At 44.2% G+C, this 20,338-nt stretch overlaps 1 protein-coding gene across 1 annotated transcript; it reads left to right on the top strand.

Moving 5' to 3' along the window:
- Positions 1–2,852: 2,852 nt before the first annotated feature.
- Positions 2,853–16,435, top strand: tpd52 (tumor protein D52; the record flags this gene model as incomplete). Its single annotated transcript, XM_083646256.1, has 6 exons — positions 2,853–2,976; positions 7,770–7,897; positions 8,428–8,576; positions 10,144–10,245; positions 13,188–13,236; positions 14,498–16,435. The coding sequence occupies 6 exons, from the start codon at positions 2,853–2,855 to the stop codon at positions 14,624–14,626; spliced, it is 681 nt and encodes a 226-aa protein (XP_083502382.1). The 3' UTR covers positions 14,627–16,435.
- Between the last annotated feature and the right edge of the window lie 3,903 nt (positions 16,436–20,338).

Raw genomic sequence — 20,338 nt, 5'->3', positions numbered from 1 at the left:
CGGAGGGCGCGAACCTGCGGCCCTCGTGTTGGTAGGCAGGGAATCTATATTTTCCATTTCTTTTTGACAACAACAACAACAACTATCTTATTTTGTCACTACTTTTGCAATAAATCAGTTAGGCTTAAAAGGGTGCATGATTACGGATGGAGTGATGTATTTTTGTGCGGGCTTGTGTGTTTAAGCCTTTGTGTGTTTGTGTGTGTTCGTGTGCGTGTGTGTGTGTGTGTGTTTGTTACTCTCAGCACTGACTCATATACAATTTGGCAGCTGGCCAGCTAAGGTGAATTGGAAGAGCAAACATCCAGGTTGTAGCAGCCCTTCACTGCAGAGAGAGAGAGGAGCTGGCGAGGAGGTTACAGTACTGTCCTTGGTGTGTGTGTGTGTGTGTGTGTGTGTGTGTGTGTGTTCATGCGTTCATGCCTGCAGGCCGGTTGTGGTACTTTGTGTGTGTGCATTGCACGTAGACGTTCACGCTTGATAGTGTGCGTACAGTAGTGATCAGTGACCGTGTGCGTGTCTCGTGCAAAGTGGAACTTGCTGTGTGCGACTGAGCCTGGCCGAGGATCATGAGGGCACACCGTCGTTGCCACCATGCCTTGCATGACCCACAGCCTGTCACTTCTATTGTGCACGGCCTTCTTCTCACCGATATTCACTATTGTCTATTCACTGTTGTCTTTGAAAAACACATGCACATGTGAGGCTCCAAGGGTTTCTACTAGTGGAGACACAGGTCAGGTAGGTAGTGGCAAAAGACACTATTGTGCTACAAAAACAATCTTAAAGTTTTTGTTCGATTTTAATTGATAGGCGGCTTTGTGAAGATGTGCAGCTCTGCCTAAGCGTGTACTTTTCATCCTTAGGTGATGATAGCCTTGCTTTTTCTGCAGTGTAGTTTCAAACCAAGACTCTTATCCTTCATATCATGAATATTTTAGACAGCCAGGAGATGTTCCGCTGACTTTGTGGACAATCCACCTGGATGCTCTCATTGTCACCTTCTCTATCCTTTCCAGTCGATGCCCAGTGGTCAACAACATACGTTAGACCCATGGATTAGGGGACAGAGAAATGTCCTCTGTCTTGTTGATCCTGGCTCTGGGACAGTGGAAAATGATCGCCAATGCAGATATATGAATATGAATTCTGAATTTGACTGCTTTCCCCTGCTAGGGAGGAGAGCACACGTTCCCCAGGGCTCCCTTGAAAAAGCGATTCTGATCTCGATGGGGAAATAGCTCATTCTCTGTTGTTTACAGTGCCACACTCAATCTTTGGGAGCATGTAGCCAGTCATAAGTTTTGTCTCTGGGATTGATTTTCCATGTCGCTGCAGCCTTGAGAGTCAGCAGCACTCAGCAGTTGATTGAATATACTGTTTACTTTACTGCCTACTGTGCGAATGGGATGGGGCCTGACCATGAACAGGCCTACATGTTGTTGTCTGCCTCGGCTTGCGTTGCAGCTTTGCTTTTGCAGCAGTGTAGTGAAACATGACATAATGAAAGACTGCTTTACTGCAGGAATCACTGAAGAAAAACATCCAGTGAAAGAAAAGAGTGTGTAGTTGGTTTATATAATGATCAAAGGGATAGTTTGCAAAAAGTTTTGGCCATGTGAATGACTATGCTAGCATGCATGAATGCACGTCGCACACACAGTGACACATGAGCGTGCACAGTGCACACACACACACACACACACACACACACACACACACACACACACATGCACGCACAAATTATCTTTCCTACACACAGGGCACTTTCCTACAAGATCACACACACACACACACACACACACACACACACACACACACTCTGACACACAATACCTAGTGTAGCCTCCGGCTCCCCTCCATTCTAACTGACTACTAGCATTACTGCTGCTCCAAGCTGGACAGGCCGCCCTGGATTAGCGCTGTGCTGTAATCTGGGACACCGCAGATTACGCTCTCTTATCTCATCATGGGCCTCCCCGTCACGTGACCACTGCACACAAATGGGACCTATTTTTTTTTTTTTTTTTTCCCTCTTTGGCTGACAAGATGGATGGCGGAAAAGTGAGAGAGGGAGGGAATAAAGAGAGAGAGAGAGAGAGAGACCCGAGAGAGAGTATTGAGGCTGGCATACAGAGTGTCACGCAATACCAAGGCAGAGCTCCGCTGTGTCCCGCTAGCTCTGCTAACGGCGGCTAGTGTCTGAAACCTGCACCGCTGCCCGTGCAGAATAGATGCAGGTTGGAAGGATGGATTGACTGTTCTGCAGCGACCTTTGGGATTACTCTCGAGAGGAAGAGGCAGGGTGTGTGTGAGAGTGTGTGTGTGTGTGTGTGTGTGTGTGTGTGGGTATGGGTATGAGTGTGTGTGTGTGTATGAGTGTGTGTGTGTGCGAGAGTGTGTGTGTGCAATAGCAGCAGTGCCAAGGGACAGGTAACTTATTAACAGCAAGAAAGGATCTAAGGTGCACAACGCCTCGGCCTGTTCATCATGCAAGAGCCTGCTATGGAAATTGAAAGCGAAGCCTGGAGCGCTTTCTGAAGACTCATAACTACACACACACACACTCGCCTTCCAGCTAGCTTCAAGCTAACACAACCTACTCACACATGCATGCACACTCTTGACATTGTGTGTGTCACTCTCTTAATTGTCACACACACAAACACACACACAAACACACACACAAACAGAGTCTGGGATGCTGTAAACAAGGACGGACACAGAGGCAGGCCACACGCGCTCAGATCACATGCAGACAATCAGCATTGGGCTCCGTTAGCTTAGGTAGCGGTGGTGGTAGAGAGGTGGCGGCCGCTCCATCTGACGACACACTACTACAAGCTGCAAGAATGGATCCTCTGGAAGAATACCACTCTCCCTTTGACTTTGAACAAGGAGTCAACGCCAGCTACCTCTACCTCTCCCCGGCCTACAGCGACACACCGCCCAGCTCACCAGCTGTCAAAACCAGAGGTAATCACAAGGAGGAAAGAGGGGAGAGGCCAGGCCAAGGATGTGGTGTGTCTCTCTCTCTCTCTCTCTCTCTGTGTGTGTGTGTGTGTGTGTGTGTGTGTGTGTGTGTGTGTGTGTGTGTGTGTGTGCGCGTGTGTGTGTGCGTGTGTGCATGCGTGCGTGCATGCGTGCGTGTTAGACAGAGGTTTGGTTCATGCAATGGGAGGGGAATCATTTTGGGGAACAGAAACAGGGAGGGAGGGAGTGATATTTAGTGTGATGTAATGTGTGTGTTATGGTAGTTTCTTGTCAGCTGAACTTCAGTTAACTTTCAGTTTGCTAGTTTCCATTTATAGTAGTTTCCCTATTGATTTGAATGAAAATCATGTTTTCTTTTCCCTTTTTTCTACCATATTTCTGATTATCATGATGATTGTTTCCATGCAAGGAAGATTTGGGCATTTCATTTTTCATTTAGAAAATGGCCTTTTACTTACAGTAGGGGAAGTTGGTCTATAGTATGGATTGTTTTAACCCATGGTCTAACAAACAATGTACAATGATTCATGTGGTTTCATTTACTTGGAACTTTTCATCAGAAGCCTTTGTGTTTATTTCAGTTGACTGGAACTCTTTCCAGCCTATTTGAGTCTTGGCAGTGTGTTTGTTGTTCCATGCTGTTTGCATCACATCCTGATCTGTTGAATAAGACTATATGTCACAGGGCCACATGTTGGTGTCAACTGAAAGCCATCGTTTCCATGACGGGGTTTCCCAAAGACTGTCTCAGCCCTGTCCAAAGACTGTCTCAGCCCTGTCCAAATACTGTCTCAGCCCTGTCCAAAGACTGTCTCAGCCCTGTCCAAAGACTGTCTCAGCCCTGTCCAAATACTGTCTCAGCCCTGTCCAAAGACTGTCTCAGCCCTGTCCAAAGACTGTCTCAGCCCTGTCCAAAGACTGTCTCAGCCCTGTCCAAAACCTTTCTCAGTCCTGTCCAAAGACTGTCTCAGCCCTGTCCAAAGACTGTCTCAGCCCTGTCCAAAGACTGTCTCAGCCCTGTCCAAAGACTGTCTCAGCCCTGTCCAAAGACTGTCTCAGCCCTGTCCAAAGACTGTCTCAGCCCTGTCCAAAGACTGTCTCAGCCCTGTCCAAAGACTGTCTCATTCTCAGCCCTATCCATCGCCTTACAATAAAACAAAGTTAAATCCAGTCTGATTAGAAGCTTTTGGAACCAGCAGCCACTAGCATCAGTCTATGTTGGAGTTTAGTAAGCTTCTTCAAAATGAAGCTACAGTAGTGTGAGTTTCTGTTTTGTTGAGTGCTTTGTTGGCCTTGGAGTAAGTCGTTTCACCAAGCCATTCGCAAATGTCTGGAAAAAAAGTCTGGAAACTCTCAGTTAAATTTTGATTTCCACGGGGCGTTATCAAAGGGTGCAGATGCCAAAATGCCTCTGGACATAATTGGATAGACCTACAATCAGAGCAACGAGATGACATAGCTCATGTTTTAACGGCACTCCGAACCATCCGACATTCCTCTGTCAGTCATCGTATCAAACCCGCCCCATATTGGATAACTGCTTGTGATTGGCCCGACCGTCGGGTGGAAAACTGGAGGGAGGCCAGACGCATCTGTCAGAGCAACTAAAACACGAGGTGGCAGATTCATCAGCTTCCATGGCTAGTATTTGAGTATGTAAACAATATTATAGTCTGCTACACTGACTGAACTCATAGGGAACCTCGACTAAAGACCGCATTATAAACGATTTCATACATCCGTGTGCTGCTTGCAGATTCCAGTCTTCATTAGTCACAAATGGCTAAGCCACAACAGCAAGCCAAATACCAATCGCATAACTGTAATGTAATTATCAAATGATTAGGCTACATTAGTCCAATGGATATTAAACATTTCATCTATTTATTTTTTGCTCGTTATTACAAAAGCGGAGCTAATTATGCGCTGGCGGTTAGGCAAGTCCGATATAATTATGCTCTGTTCAGGCGTGTTTCAAGTCCCGGGCCTTGTTGTTCTAATTGGTCGTTATAGCTGTGACAGCCACACAGGGAGTTAGATGACCGTGGGGCCGAACACGTTGGTGAATGAGGAAATGATCTAAAACAAACAGGTTACAAGCCAAGCTTCTGCCTACACTCACACACACACACACACACACACACACACACACACACACACACACACACCTCTCTCTCTCTCTCTTTGTTTCTCTCTTTCACCTTGACTCTCTCTCGCTCCCAGCACCCACATGGATGGGTGCACTACACTACACACACCCCCTAGACACACAGTCAGTGACACATGCATAGCTACTCCCTGCCTTAGACATACAGTACAGTACAGAGCGCACTCGGCTGCCTGCAGGAATGTATTACAGAGCGCAGGCTGGAACTCCTGAGAGAACCTGTTTCTGTTCCCCCCCCGAGGTGCTGCTGGACTTAGCCTAGAATCTCCTACTGTACAGAGCTGTGTTTTTGCATGCAAACTAAATTTAGACAGGAGCAGCACTATGTAGGTTACTACTATTTCAAAGAACGTTCCAAAGATCATATAGGCCTACTAATTATTGCTCTATTGTAGAACGCTTAGCTGAGTAGGAGTGTCTGATTTGCCCCATTAACTATTAAATGAGCTGCTATGGGGGGAGGTGTTCAGAGGAGCCTGTCACTGTCAGCAGGTGTGTGTGCGTGTGTGTGTTTGTGTGCGTGTGTGTGTGTGTGTGTGTGTGTGTGTGTGTGTGTGTGTGTGTGTGTGTGTGTGTGTGTGTGTGTCTGTGTGCACACTGCATGTGCTACTGCTGCGTCATCACTAAGAGGAAGAGAGTGCAGATGGAAGAGAGAGATAGAGGGAGCTTTAAGAGCAGATGAGGCGGAACAGTGGAGGTGATTTGAGGGGTAAACGAGAAACCGTTTTTTCTCTCTCTCTCTTAATTACTGTCAACGCCGGCCCCCATTTCCTCCTGTCAAGTGATTCGTCAGCGGTTTTCCAGTTGAATCTTTTGTGTCCGCTCGGTGTTTCGTCATCACAGCAGCAGTTTTTGACATGTATTTACATGTTTGCTCTTGAGACGTAGTCCATCAGCTCTTGTTATTCCCGTGGCTTTAATTAGCTCGTGCTAATTAGCAGCACGGCCCAGCTCTCGGCTCAAACGCTAGCTAACGCTGTTTCGGTACGAGTCAAAGAAATGTGATAGATGGACTGAGAAAAGTTTGTATTTCACAAACAACCCCCTCCGCCCCCCCCAGGCGGTGAGGAAATTCCACCATTGTATGTGGGAGTATGTATTGCTCAGTTGTTGTAGTTCAGTGCTACATGCCCTCACCAAACCTCCATCTCTCTTGGTTAGGAATGTTTTTTATTTTTGGGGGAATGGGGCGTGGCAGGGGAAGGAGAGGAGAGGTGCCAAGGTGCTGGAATGGAGTGGGAGGGGAAGATATGGTGGAGATAGACAGTGTATTAGATTAAGCTCGTGCTGTATGCTAAAGGGTTAGCATCATGTGTAGGCCTTTAAATCCACAGCTGCACTCCTTTATTCCATGACCACAGTTGCACATCAATTAAGTGTACACATCTGTAACAATCAATCAAATGCAGATGTTCCCCTTCATGAGCGGAGGCTAATTAGCGGATTGAATCTATTACAGTGTTATAGGGCGTTGTACAAGACCAAGTGTGGTTTCTTTACATGATACTACACAGCTCTCTGCTCTGTGATGGTAGTAGAGGGTTCAGATATTAAAGATTTTAATGATGAAATCTGCGCTCTGGTCTATTTTGACCTCTTTTCATCTCATGCCTCAGTCCTGCACCCTGCTGTGCTGTGTGTGCTTAACTGTTGTAGTAACGGCACAGTGTGCGCCTCTGAAACTCAGTCTCCAACTGTTTTTATTTATCCCTTACTCCCACTGTGTGATTCTACTATTTTTTCCTCCTTTTTTTTTACATTTTTCAGTTTGCTCTTTTTTGTTGTCAGTATTTTTGTTTGACCTCTCCTCTACCATAAATCACTGAAACAGGTGAGACCAACTAAACTGAAAAATGCATCCCCCCCCCCATTCCACCCCCATATCCTGGCCTCCCATGACCAGCACACTCCCCCTGCTGTTGGCCTTTTGACTGACGGATCCTAACAAGGCCTTGTTCTGTTGTTCGCCCTCGCCTCGCTGTCTGAGCCCAGGATGTCTCCATCACAAAGCTATCTGTATTATTGATGCTGCTGCCGCTCCTACTGGCTGCAGCCCTGCTGGAGACTGGCACATCAAAGAGGTGTGTGTGTGTGTGTGTGTGTGTGTGTGTGTGTGTGTGTGTGTGTGTGTGTGTGTGTGTGTGTGTGTGTGTGTGTGTGTGTGTGTGTGTGTGTGTGTGTGTGTGTGTGTGTGTGTGTGTCTGAAAACTCGGGTTTGTTTGTGCGGGTGGATGTTGAAAGCCTCGCCCTCGCTCTCCCGAGGAAAGTGCCCACCATCAAACGGCATCTCTTAATCTCCCTGGTCCTAATCCCTGCTGTCCTTCAGCCGCTCAATCTGCTACCAGATTCCTCTCTCCTCCTCATCCTCTGGAGGAATCACATGACAACATCAGTTCACTGTCATGAAGCAAAACTACACGTGAATATGTCTTCAAACAAAACAAAACTACTAGCTTTTTGAAATTGTCGGGGTGTGTGCTTGATTTACGTCTCCTGACACCCTTCAGTTGCCTCGAAATGGATCATCTCTCCCTTCATCTCTCTCTCTCTGTCCACCCCTCTCTGTCTCTCCACCCCTCTTTCCTGTCCCTCCGTGTGTCTCACCCAGGTTCCCAGCAGCATCCGGACACCATTCCGGAGGTGGGGGAGGATGCGGTGACGGCGGTCAGCCCCTCTTCCCCCGTGCCCACCATGACAGAGGAGGAGCAGGAGGAGCTCCAGGGAGAGTTGGCCAAGGTCAGGAGGGGTCAGGGGTTTAAGAGGTGGTGGCTCAGCGGGGTCAAGCCCAGGGGCCAGCTGCATAAAGATACACCTAGTCTGAGACTTAAATGTGACCTTAAGTCAAACTTGATACTACAGACACTTACTATATTCACCTGTTCCTACTACTTTCTGATTGTGGTAGATCTCTAACTGGTTGTTTGTGTCTCTAAAGGGTCTCTCTCTTCTTCAGACTCTTTCCAAGACAAATATTTGCCATCTTGGTTGAAATCAGTATTTAAACTTAAAACGGTATTTAATCTTCCCACTCTGACATGTAGGCCCAGAGCCATTTAAGTAACAGTGCTAATTAGTCTAGTCCAACCTGAGTGAAAACCACATTACCACTTCCTGTTTCTCAATGCAAAAACATTGCTTTTTCTAGTTTTCTTTGAAACACACTGCTTCATCAATAATTCTACACTATTTTGTTGTCTGATGTTTTCAGATTCTAGCTTAAAGTCTAATCATCATCTTTGTGCGTGTGCATGTGTGCATGTGTCCAGGTGGAGGATGAGATCCAGACCCTGTCCCAGGTCCTGGCGGCGAAGGAGAAGCACTTGGCGGACATTAAGAGGAAGCTGGGCATCACGCCGCTCAACGAGCTGAAGCAGAACATCACCAAAAGCTGGCAGGAGGTCACCACCTCCAACGCGTGAGTGCTGCTCACCTCTACTGTACCACCCCACCTCTACTGTACCACCCCACCTCTACTGTACCACCCCACCCTGCTATTAACATGCTCACCTCACCTCTACTGTACCACCCCACCCTGCTATTAACATGCTCACCTCACCTCTACTGCACCACCCCACCTCTACTGTACCACCCCACCTCTACTGTACCACCCACCCTGCTATTAACTCACCTCTACTGTACCACCCCACCTCTACTGTACCACCCCACCCTGCTATTAACATGCTGCATAGTGCTCACCTCTACTGTACCACCCCACCCTGCTATTAACATGCTGCATAGTTCTCACCTCTACTGTACCACCCCACCCTGCTATTAACATGCTGCATAGTGTCACCTCTACTGTACCACCCCACCCTGCTATTAACATGCTGCATAGTGCTCACCTCTACTGTACCACCCCACCCTGCTATTAACATGCTGCATAGTGTCACCTCTACTGTACCACCCCACCCTGCTATTAACATGCTGCATAGTGCTCACCTCTACTGTACCACCCCACCCTGCTATTAACATGCTGCATAGTGTCACCTCTACTGTACCACCCCACCCTGCTATTAACATGCTCACCTCACCTCCACTGTACCACCCCACCCTGCTATTAACATGCTGCATAGTTCTCACCTCTACTGTACCACCCCACCCTGCTGTTAACATGCTGCATAGTGCCATCAAGATGGAGCTGAATCCATGATGACAGCTTGCTGGGTATCATGAAAATTAGCCGTTTGGCTAACACTGGCATGTTTACAGTCATGTTAATTAATGTGCACTGTCCCTCAAATAAATCAATAAATACAAATACAAATACAAATAAATCAAGTCTCCAGCCTCTTCCCCCTTAGTATATATGCTCTTCAGTAGATGATTTGATCTTATTATCATACATTTTTAGTGTAGGTGGTCCAATGGGAATTTAATTCAAAGTATTGTTAGTGATCGAGCCGTCGTTTCACCAGTGCGCTACCTGGAACCCGGACGACCACAACCAAACTTCACACACGTAATATCTTAAAATCGAGTTTTGATTACAAACGTCTAGTATGTAGTGCATGTATCCGTTCTCTAGAGAAATGCTCTACCTGTTGGCTCGGAGCATCAAACGGTTAGTTAAGGAAGCATCGTCTCTCGGGCTCCGGCTGTGCAGCCGCTATGTTGTGAAGACAAAGTTTGTTTGAAGCTCGATGCTTTTTGGATCAGTTTTGAAAGGTTGTTCAATGTGTTTGTAGCCTGCAGCTCTCAGTGCTGCTGGGGGAGTTTACTAAACAATGAGGAAGAAGAAGTCAGTGTTCTACAGCACTAAGCATGCCACAATGGGCCGATCACATTGACGTTTATTATTTCTGACATTGATGCTTGTCTTCAGTCTTTGATTTCTCCTTGTCTCTTCATCGCCATCATCTGTATCTCTCTCTCTCCCCTTCCTTCTGACTCTCCCCACCTCTGCCCCCTTCCCATCCTCCTCCTCTCTGTCTCTCTCCCTCTACCCCTTTTCTCCCTCTCTGTGTCCTCCTTCTGTCTTCCAGCTACAAGAGGACATCAGAGACGTTGAGCCAGGCAGGTCAGAAGGCCACAGCAGCTTTCTCCAGCGTGGGCTCAGCGATCACCCGGAAGCTTGAGGATGTCAGGTGAGGCTGGCAGGAGACGGGAGAGATTCTTTCAATAAACTGAACTGAACTGAACTAGACGGTAACACCAACACTTGCTGCACACCAGAAGACGTGATGTTTTGTGCAGAACTTATATTTAATGGCCACATCTAGTAGGTGAAGCTTCCAAAACTGTGTCCTCCATCCGTCTATTTCCTCTTGCCGCTTATCCTGGTCTGGGCCACAGTGGCAACAATGGCTATTACCTTTTCTCCAGCAGCTCCCCCCAGCTCCTCCTTGGGGATCCCAAGGCCTTGGCTAGGTCAGCTGGGAGATGTAGTCCTCCAGCATGTCCTGGGTCTCCTCCCAGTCGGCCTTGCCTGGTAAACGGTGCTGAGGAGGGTGGTGCTGCTGACAAGTATAAATATTAACCAGGCTTTCATAGAAAGTCAAAACAATTCATGTTTAGCAGCTAAATTCCTCCACAAACTACAGATTTTTCCATTGATCCGTAGCCAAAAGTGAGAAACACTAAGTGTGTTTGATTTTGCCAGATGGGTTCAGATTTTCATCAATGTAACATGATTAGTGTTGTGTCAGGGGGAGGGGGGATTAGACATGGGGATTATGGGCAAGTTTAGGCAGCAGAATATGACCAAAGAGAGGAAGTTATTTTTCTCTTGTTGATATGCAGCCATACCGTAACTCATTCCTGCCCGTGCCCTACCCCGCATCATCCCTGTTGACATCATGAGTTGTGAATTTGGATTTCATTGATATGTATTCTGCTTTGATTTGAACTGATTCAACTGTGTCACGGTGAGATGAGTGTGTCTCTACACTATAATATACAGTCAGTGGCCGACGCACACCACAAAATGCCAGTAACTTACATCAACTCCTTGGCCTTTCCAGGTTGCAGTCTCTTTCCAATACCTTTGGGTAAGACTGCCAACACTAGTTCTAGTCTGTGTATCTACTGTTCAGGGATGCAAACTGGTCTGTTACACACTGGGTGCCTCATACAGTAGATGATGATTCTTACGTTGCTGTCCTGTCAGTGTTGTGACTCTTTGGCTGCCACACTGTGCACATCTTCTAATGACTTCCACTCTGTGCCCCACCATCTTTCTCACTTTGCATGAATAGAGTTGCTTTAGGTGTGCCTGTTTATTCACCACAGCCTACTGTTATACCACCAGGGTCCATTCTACTGCATCTGTGTGGGCAGTCATGTGTGTTAGTACAGTGCATGCAATTGTGTCTCCATGTATTTATTTGCAGTCACATATGAAGTCGGTACAAGTTGAACCACCAATTCAATCACTTATAAACTATTAATTCTCAAGACCAATTATAATACAATGCACACCTACATCTTGCTTTTTTCTGTTATCTCCTCCTAATTCATAAAACCATAATAATACATCATTACAACACCAAAACAAAACAAAACAAGGAGAAGGGGGGGAAATGATTGCTCCTAGACCCAGTGGATCCCTCTTACCCCAGATCCTAATCTCTCTTCTCCCCTCTCATCCTTCCTCTCTCTGGATTACTGGGCTCCAAACAAGATTATTATTAGGGGCCCCAAAGCTGCTGTGTGCTGAGAAATGCACCCGGGACGTATAGCTGTTATGGGGGAGGGGGCAGGGGTCGTTGAAGGGGAGGTGTGTGTGTGTGTGTGTGTGTGTGTGTGTGTGTGTGTGTGTGTGTGTGTGTGTGTGTGTGTGTGTGTGTGTGTGTGTGTGTGTGTGTGTGTGTGTGTGTGTGTGTGTGTGTGTGTGTGTGTGTGTGTGTGTGTGTGTGGGGGTTTGATGACAAGATATTAGCCCATAATACACAGGATTAGCACATCATCTACAGTGTTAATGCACAATCAATTTAAATGGGATAAAGCCGGGTTTATACTGGGATTTATGCACTTGGTAGAGTAATCACTCATTGGACCTATAGGAGAATGCATGATGGTCTGTGTGTTGTGCTTGCTGTCTGTGTCTGTCTCGCCCTTTTCTTCAAACATTGCCTTTGCTAACAGCCACTAACCCCCCCCCTCTCTTGTCCTTAATGCTGCCGGATAGCATTCGCACACTGCAGCACTCGGCTAGCATGCCTGTCATGAGGTAAGGCCACTCACAGCTGCTTTGTGGGCAATTTCAGTGTCACATGTATGGTGTCGTCTGAACTTCAAATGTTGGATAAAACTCACGATCGATAAAGGGGAAGACCGTACATTGAGCTGACTCTTTTGCAAGGAAGAATCACAGATAAGAGAGACTTCCTTGGCGTTGCTTCTTGTCTCTTTACATTTTGGATTTTGCGTAACAAAACGTAAAGATTGTATAGGTTGAGGTTGCTAAGAGCCACTGTTGCCAGCAGCCTCTGTATCAGTCATCAGTGAAGCTGCTGCCTTAAAACATGTGTATGTGCACTTTACTCATTTGAAAAATGAAAAATGACCAAAACAATGAAAGTCCCTGAAAAATATCTGAAACATTTTGCCTCCAGCAATGTTTTTATAGAAGCAAAAAAGCCTGTTACCACTTACTACTCCCCCCCCCCCCCCCCCCAGCCCAGCCCCGCCCCTAAAGTGATGTCTAGACATGGCTGCTTTTATTAACAAGACAACTTTTCAGGGTGCAGGTGCTTTGTCTGTTTCCTGCCTCCTCGCCGCTTTCATCCAGCACTTCCTTCATATTATCTTCTTTGTGGAAACAGGGACACAGACTGGGCTCTAATGAAGAGGCCTTTTCAGCAGAACTCAATGTAACGGGGTCACTTTAAGATTCTCCTTTGTGTGCTGAGTATCAGATAACGTGACCTCTGAAGGCATGGTTACAGAGTGGATGCTCCATCTCATCTCCACCCCCTTTTTGTGTGTGTTCATCTCCATTTTCCCGAAGTTCTGTCAGCATTTATGAGGAGGTCAGCTGCGTGCGCTGCCATGTTGTCACTGACTCTCCCATATCTCTTCCTCATAGGAATACGCCCTCTTTCAAGTCATTTGAAGAGAAAGTGGAGACTTTAAAGGTACAGTGGGAATCCGCTTGTAGTAAGTGATCACGGTTATAGTGATCAACCGCTTATAGTGATCAAAAAGCTTGGTCCCGAATCATTCCTATACACATGCTGTTTAAATCATTTGCTTATAGTGATCAATACTCCGCGTACAGTGATCATTTTGGGCCTTGTCCCACCTGAGAATAATGGATTTTTTTTTAAACTACAGTAATGTTGTTGTTTTTTTTTACTTACAAACTGCCAAAAATGAGCCAACGAGATACAGCATCTCTCTCTGTGGAGAGACGGCGGCGTCTCTGTCTATGCAAGACCGCTGTTTGAATATATATGGATTAAAGTCGATAACATTCCTTTACTTTATATGTACTGTATTCATATATACATGTACAAATGTAAATTAGATGGTAATCTGCATGAGAAATAAAGAAGAAGATATGTTATAATGATCATCTGCTTATAGTGATCAATTTGACCCGTCCCAAGGTGATCACCATAAAAGGAGTGCACTTGTAATGGACTATGTTTCTCTGTCCACACACTCAGGCATGCACACTTCAAAATGATCAACTGGCATTATGTCAAACGCCAGGCATGGGAAATCTACCAGCTATTTGCACAGGATATTTCATTCATTTAGTTAAAAACCTGGTTCATTCGTCGTATACTAGTGTATTTGTTTGTTTCCTCTGGGTTTGGTACAATGCCAAGATTTTACTATGAATCCAGGAATCAATTCCTCAGCTTACTGAAGTCTATTGAAACTGGGGAGATGGTATGTGTGCTAACTCAATTTGAAAACCATCACCCCTTCAATCGGTATCTCATATTCCTATTTCTAGCGCCATCAGATATTCCTACAGGTCGCAAGCGGTTCATCGTCTTAATTTCAGTGAAAAAAGTATAGAAATCACTATCGTCTTTTAAATCGCTTAAATCAGTGGTTCTCAACCTGTGGTACGGGTACCACTGGTAGTACACGCTGCACGGGGCTCCCTCCCTCTCATATGGTGGTCATTTCTGAGGTGGTACTTGGTGTAAAAAGGCTGAGAACCACTGGCAAAGACTTGTTTTTATGTCAGGACTTTCTTTTTCATCTTTACGGACAATTTTGTGGTGTTTTTGTAATGCTCTTTCCTTCATTCAACTTTTATTTCATTGATGTGTTTTACGATTATATGGAAAGCATATTGCAAACTCTGCTTCTAGCACAGTGCTGATTGAAAGTTAATCATTTGAATCTGTCCTCTCCGTCCTCCTCGCTATGCCTCAGACCAGGATGACTCCGTCGGGATCCGACAGCATCGACGGCGACCAGGAGGACGTCGGCGACCCGACCCCCGAGTCTCAGCCCCTCACCCAGCCCGAAGACACGCCCCTCCAGGAAGCGCCGATGCACTGAGACCCGCGTCGCCCTCCTGACCCCGACACGCCCCCCTCCCTCGACCTTTTCGACCCCTCGCCCCTAAGCTCTTGTGTGACAATCTCCCTTCATTGGAAACAAACGACTCCCCCCCGCAGCCTTCCTTCTGATCCAATTGTCCGCTCCTTTTGTGCGACGCGTGCGCTCACATGTTACCCCGGCGTGGAATTGAAAGCACGGGATGGGTGTGTAGGCACGCGCTCTCATGCCGATCGTAGGCTTTTGAATCTATTTTGGCCGAGGAGAGCGCCCACTATGGCAGAAGTCATCGAGAATTTGGATCCAAGGTTTCTGCGTGCTCTCCCTCCCTTATAAATTGTTTTCGCCCTTCCTTTTCCCTCCTCCTGGTCCCCCGCTCTCTAACCAGCAAAGCACAGTTCAGACTTATGCCAAACACGTGCTACCAGTTCTTCCCCCCCCCTTGATTGAATTATGGCTGTCATTGGCTACATCCCATTTGTAGGCTTTGCTACAATGTTACAATGTTACAATGACAGTCAGTGTTATGGAAGATTGCACAAACAGAGAAGGAATTACACTTACACCTCTCTTCTTCTTTTTTTTCTACCTGAACCTGGCGGATGTTGGCCTATTCCTTCAACTCGGCCGTTAAAGTTACACGTTGGATTTGTTGTTATATGCACTCGTTTTCCTCCCTCCATTTTGTGGGGTGTTCCCGGGTTCGTTATGGGCAACCATTTTGAGGCTAATCTCATTTTGTCATTTCCTTTTCCGTCATTATATCAATGGTAGGACGCCACAATGTGTACTAGTAGTCTGACACTGTGTTCACGGTATGAATGTAGGCCTTTTCTGTCACCATTTCAAGTCATAGAGAGAGAGCTAAAGTGAAGGTCACCTCCTGCTTCAGCATGGTACCAGAGATTTTCATCCCTTATTTATTTTTCCATAGACATTTCGTAAAATGCTTATAAAAATAGATTTACTTGTTCAAACCAAACGGTTAAGCTATATTTACAAATGGAGAGAGACCACATAACATTTCACTCGGACCAAAATGTAAAAAAAATAAATGATTAAAAGAAAAAAATATATATATATGTTTTTTTAAGTTTTGGTCCGAGTGAAATGTCATATGGAATCGCTTGTTTGACCAAGTAAAACTATTTTAATAAGCATTTTACGAAATGTCTATGGGAAAATAAATGGCGGATGAAAATCTCTGGGTCCATGCTGAAGCAGGAAGTGACTTTGGCTCTCTATTGTACAACGCCTTGTATAATTGAACCCATAGTACTACTGAGGCACAGATACACTCTTCACTAGCATGTATGCTACATGTATGCTACAGCTGAGGCCACTAACTCCAAGGTTTCCTAAACACACCTTAGACTAAAAGTGATCCCTTTTCTATCATTAACCAATTGGACGGAGAGGACCTCCCCGCTAAGATAGTTTCAGGAAAACGAGCCAAGATCAGCAGAACAGCGGCAAAGCAAACACACAGTCAAGGTTGAGCCTTGACCCTGAGCGAGAGTGTAATAAATGTATGTGTCTTTTCCAGAGCCAGAGTCAATATTTGAACGCTTGTCCATTGTTTCTGCTAGGGAGGTAACACCTAGCCACCCCCTCCATGTAATACTAAAAAACATGAGGCAAGTTATTAACAAAATAAAATAATAATAAGCCACTTGATGTTATTTTGTATACCGATATTAAATAGCAATGTGATAGATTAGCATATAACATTTTATATGTTACACCCCAGGTTTACCTACAATGTGCAATTTTTGTCCAAGATGTTGATTATAAAACAGATTAACAGTACATGTTTTCCCTTTGTGTTTTTTCTGTTTGAAATCTGCTGCTTTCACTACAGATGAACGATTTTATTTGAAGTGTTGCTTTTCTTATATTATTAACACGTGTCCTAAGAAGACATGTCAGGTCAGAAGGACAGAATCCTTTCTTTCCTTGAGTTTGCTTGAAAAAAAAGTATGTGGGTTTGTTCAGATGATCATATCATACTTCATAAATATATGGAATATTCGAGGAACTATATTAAAACATTACTCTCAAAACAATGCACCATTGGCATGGCATCTGCAGACAAACATTCAGTGAGTTGATTTCTTCCCTATATCTTACCTGCGTTTAACTTAGTTCAAGTACTTTGTGTGTACCACATTGCATCCAAAAGGAGCTTTATAGTTTAGGATGGAGGTTAAATCAAACGTAGAGGTAAATATAGCCGGTCTGAACACAGCCAAAGTCTCCAGTGTAGAAAAGGAGGTGAGGAAGGACGGACACGAGGATTCGCTGCATGAATGCTGGTCCAAGTCTTCCCCTACTGGTGGACAACATTCAGACAACATGACGCCTCTGCTGGCCTTGAGAGCTGACTGGGGATCAGCTCCCCGTCTCACTCTTAATTAACCATCAGTGGGGCAATTTGCCACGCTGACCGTAGATCAGTGCCCATAGGGAGAACTCCACAGAGAAAGACACACTTATGGGCATTCAATGTTTAGACTACCCTTGACACAACAATGTTTGCTATTCAGAGTTGGTTATGACTACAGTGGATGGAACTGTAATACATCCTGTCCTCATATAACATCTCTGTTCAGCTATGACCCAGATCACTGGGATCATTTATTATTGCCTTTTAACTTAGTCACAAGGACTATATTTAGAATTTGTCAAACACTAATTATACATCTAACACACATGCATAATGCTTTGCTTGGAACAGTGAAGTTAAGCAATCCTAATAATACTAATACAAAATATGAAGTAACCTCATTTGTGGGCAAATTTGTCTTTGGGAATGTGGTGACAAACAGGTGCAACAAACCAGGGTCATACTTCATTTAAAAATATAACATTTAGAACACATCCCAGTGTCTAATATGGACTTTTCAACCCAACATAGATTAAGAACACTGACAATAAGTACCTGTGATTGTGCTGTGACTGAGATCTCCTATACAGTGTATAGTATATCTATATACAGTACAGCCTCAAACTGCCTTATTGTTTAGCTGCAGTCCCTCATAAGGACACAAGAGGGCAGCCAAAAACAGAGCGCACAGCTGATGGCTTTATTCCTCCCAATATCCACAGCAGACTGCCTGGGGCCATGATGACTGACTGCTGCTGAGCCTGGATTGACTCTCATGGTTATGAATGGAGGCAAGTCCCCGGGCGGGTGGCCATTTAGTAGATCTATAGGAGCCGAGAAGCTGCAGAATATTGAGAAGCTCCGGCTAATTTCAGGGACAAATAGGCCTACTCGGTAACACTTTACAATAACGTACACAAATAATGTAGCAGTTACTAGTAAACTAATCATTAACTAATAGTTAATGAGTAGTTAATTAATAATTCGTCATTAGTCAATCACTAGTCAATCATCGTTAATGAGTAGGTATTCATTAGTTAATGATTAGTATCTAAGTTCCTGTGTAGAGTAGTTAATCATTACTTAATGATGACTAAATGTCAGCTCCTGAATATAGTAGTTAATCATTAGTTAAGGTCACATTGTGAGTATAGTAGTTAATCATTAGTTCATAATTAGTTGTTAGTTCCTTAGTAGTTAATGGTTAATGGTTAGTCAAATGTCAGTTTGTGAGTATAGTAGTTAATTGTTAGTTACTCATTACTTAATTATTACCTGTCCATTAGTTACTCTTTTTGTGTACCCTGTTGTAAAGTGGTGCATCATACTCAGTAGTTTGAGTACTGAATCACTACCTGTCCATTTGTTACTCTTTTTGTGTACCCTAATATAATATATCTTCAAAACGATAAGTACTTGAACAGAAAGTAGTATGTGGATAGAACATAGTCTCTGGCTCTAAAGATGCATAGTATGGGTCTACCAACTAGCAGGATGGTTAGCTCAGATGGTAGAGAACCAGACTTACAATTTAACAATCTTGTGGCTGAGGGTTCAAATCTCACCTGGTATGACTGTTTATTTGTTAATGATATGATCATATGATGAGTAGTAATAATAATAATAATAATAATAAATGGACAGTGCATTTTTTTTAAACAACACTAAATAGTAAATTAAGTTAAATTATATTTACACTAAAGTCAGGTGCTTTCATCACATTCTTTGTGTTATTTTCCTTTAACTTGTGCTTTTTAGTCTTCCATCCATAATTCATAAAATATATTTTCAGCCATTGTATACTTTTTTTGACAGATGTATGTTGCTTTACAGCTGAAATTGGATGAGAGACATAGAGTGATAAAGAGAGAGAGAGGTTTTGCTGAATAGCCCACTGTAAAAAGTTAAACCAGACAGGTCGAACTTTTGATAGTGCACTGTGAAAAGTTCAACCAGCCACACCTGAACAATCACACCCAGGTGGTGCTAATTAAGTGTCTTAAAGTGGTAATCCACAACAGCTGCACTGGATTAGGTAATGGAATTGATGAGGGAGAGAAGTCTCTCCTCAGGAAACCTGGGTTACATCATAACCATCCGTTCATCTCTATGGAATCTAAATCCCATAGAGATAGGCACAGTGCTTATCTCTATACCGTCTATATCGCATAGAGATAAACACAGTGTTATTCTATAAGGTGTGGCCCACTGACTTAAAGATGGATGCAGTTTGATTATTTAAACAATCTTTGAGCAACAGTTGTACCAACACTTTGTCAGTTTGTGTTTGTGTATTGTTGTGGAGGAATCTTACACATTGGACCTTGATGGTATGCAAACACGTGGCAAAATGGCCATGGATTCTGTTACCATTGGCCTACATGAAACAATGTAAGATAAATCAACGTCCAAATGATTGCAGTAGCTTTGAATTTAGAAACTGAGAATCATGCAGTCTTATTGAGATTGTTTTAGACTAGGGTTCATTCATGTTCATTACACTTCTAATTTGAGTTTAAACTATTCTGCAAAGGAGGATTCCAACAGCAGGTCTTGAACCCAGGTCTCCCAGACCACAGGCAACTGCACTGACCACTAGACCATGAAGAATTTGATGAACCTGTCTGACTTTGGTGTGAATAAGATTTCATTTATTATTTAGTGTTTTCATAACTATGATTATAACTATTAGTTAATGATTAGTTTACTAGTAACTACTACATTATTTGTGTACGTTATTGTAAAATGTTACCGGCCTACTCTTTCACTCACTTTTAAAACAAGAAAAGTAGAGTGGGCTCAATATGGGGAGTTCAAAGCAATGTGACAACGGCCCGTGATCGAGGGAGAAATGTGGATGAAATGTGATTTTGAGGTTTTCCGTTTATTCTACAGTATATGATTAAGATGAATCCCATCCTCATAGAGATGCTAGACCTACTGTGCACAATAGCTTATTATTTCAAGTCTATTTCAGCAGTAAAAGTAATTTCAGTGACTCATAGTCTAATGAAAACCCCTATATGGCCTAAGTCATGTTGTTTCCTTTGAACTTTTAGGATTAAAATGCCATCTATAGGCCCTTAGCAGATGAGGTAATAATCATATCATTTCACATTATGAAAACACTAAATAATAAATGAAATCTTATTCACACCAAAGTCAGATGGTCTCATCAAATTCTTCATGGTCTAGTGGTCAGTGTAGTTGCCTGTGGTCTGGGAGACCTGGGTTCAAGACCTGCTGTGGGAATCCCCCTTTGCAGAATAGTTTATTGAAGAACACTTACCCTTTAATGAACTCAAATTAGAAGTGTAATAAAAACA

Source organism: Poromitra crassiceps (genome assembly GCF_964638095.1).
Source record: "Poromitra crassiceps genome assembly, chromosome: 11".
NCBI lineage: Eukaryota > Metazoa > Chordata > Actinopteri > Beryciformes > Melamphaidae > Poromitra > Poromitra crassiceps.
The sequence above is the reverse complement of the archived record's forward strand: the minus strand, read 5'-3'. Positions and strand labels throughout refer to the sequence as shown.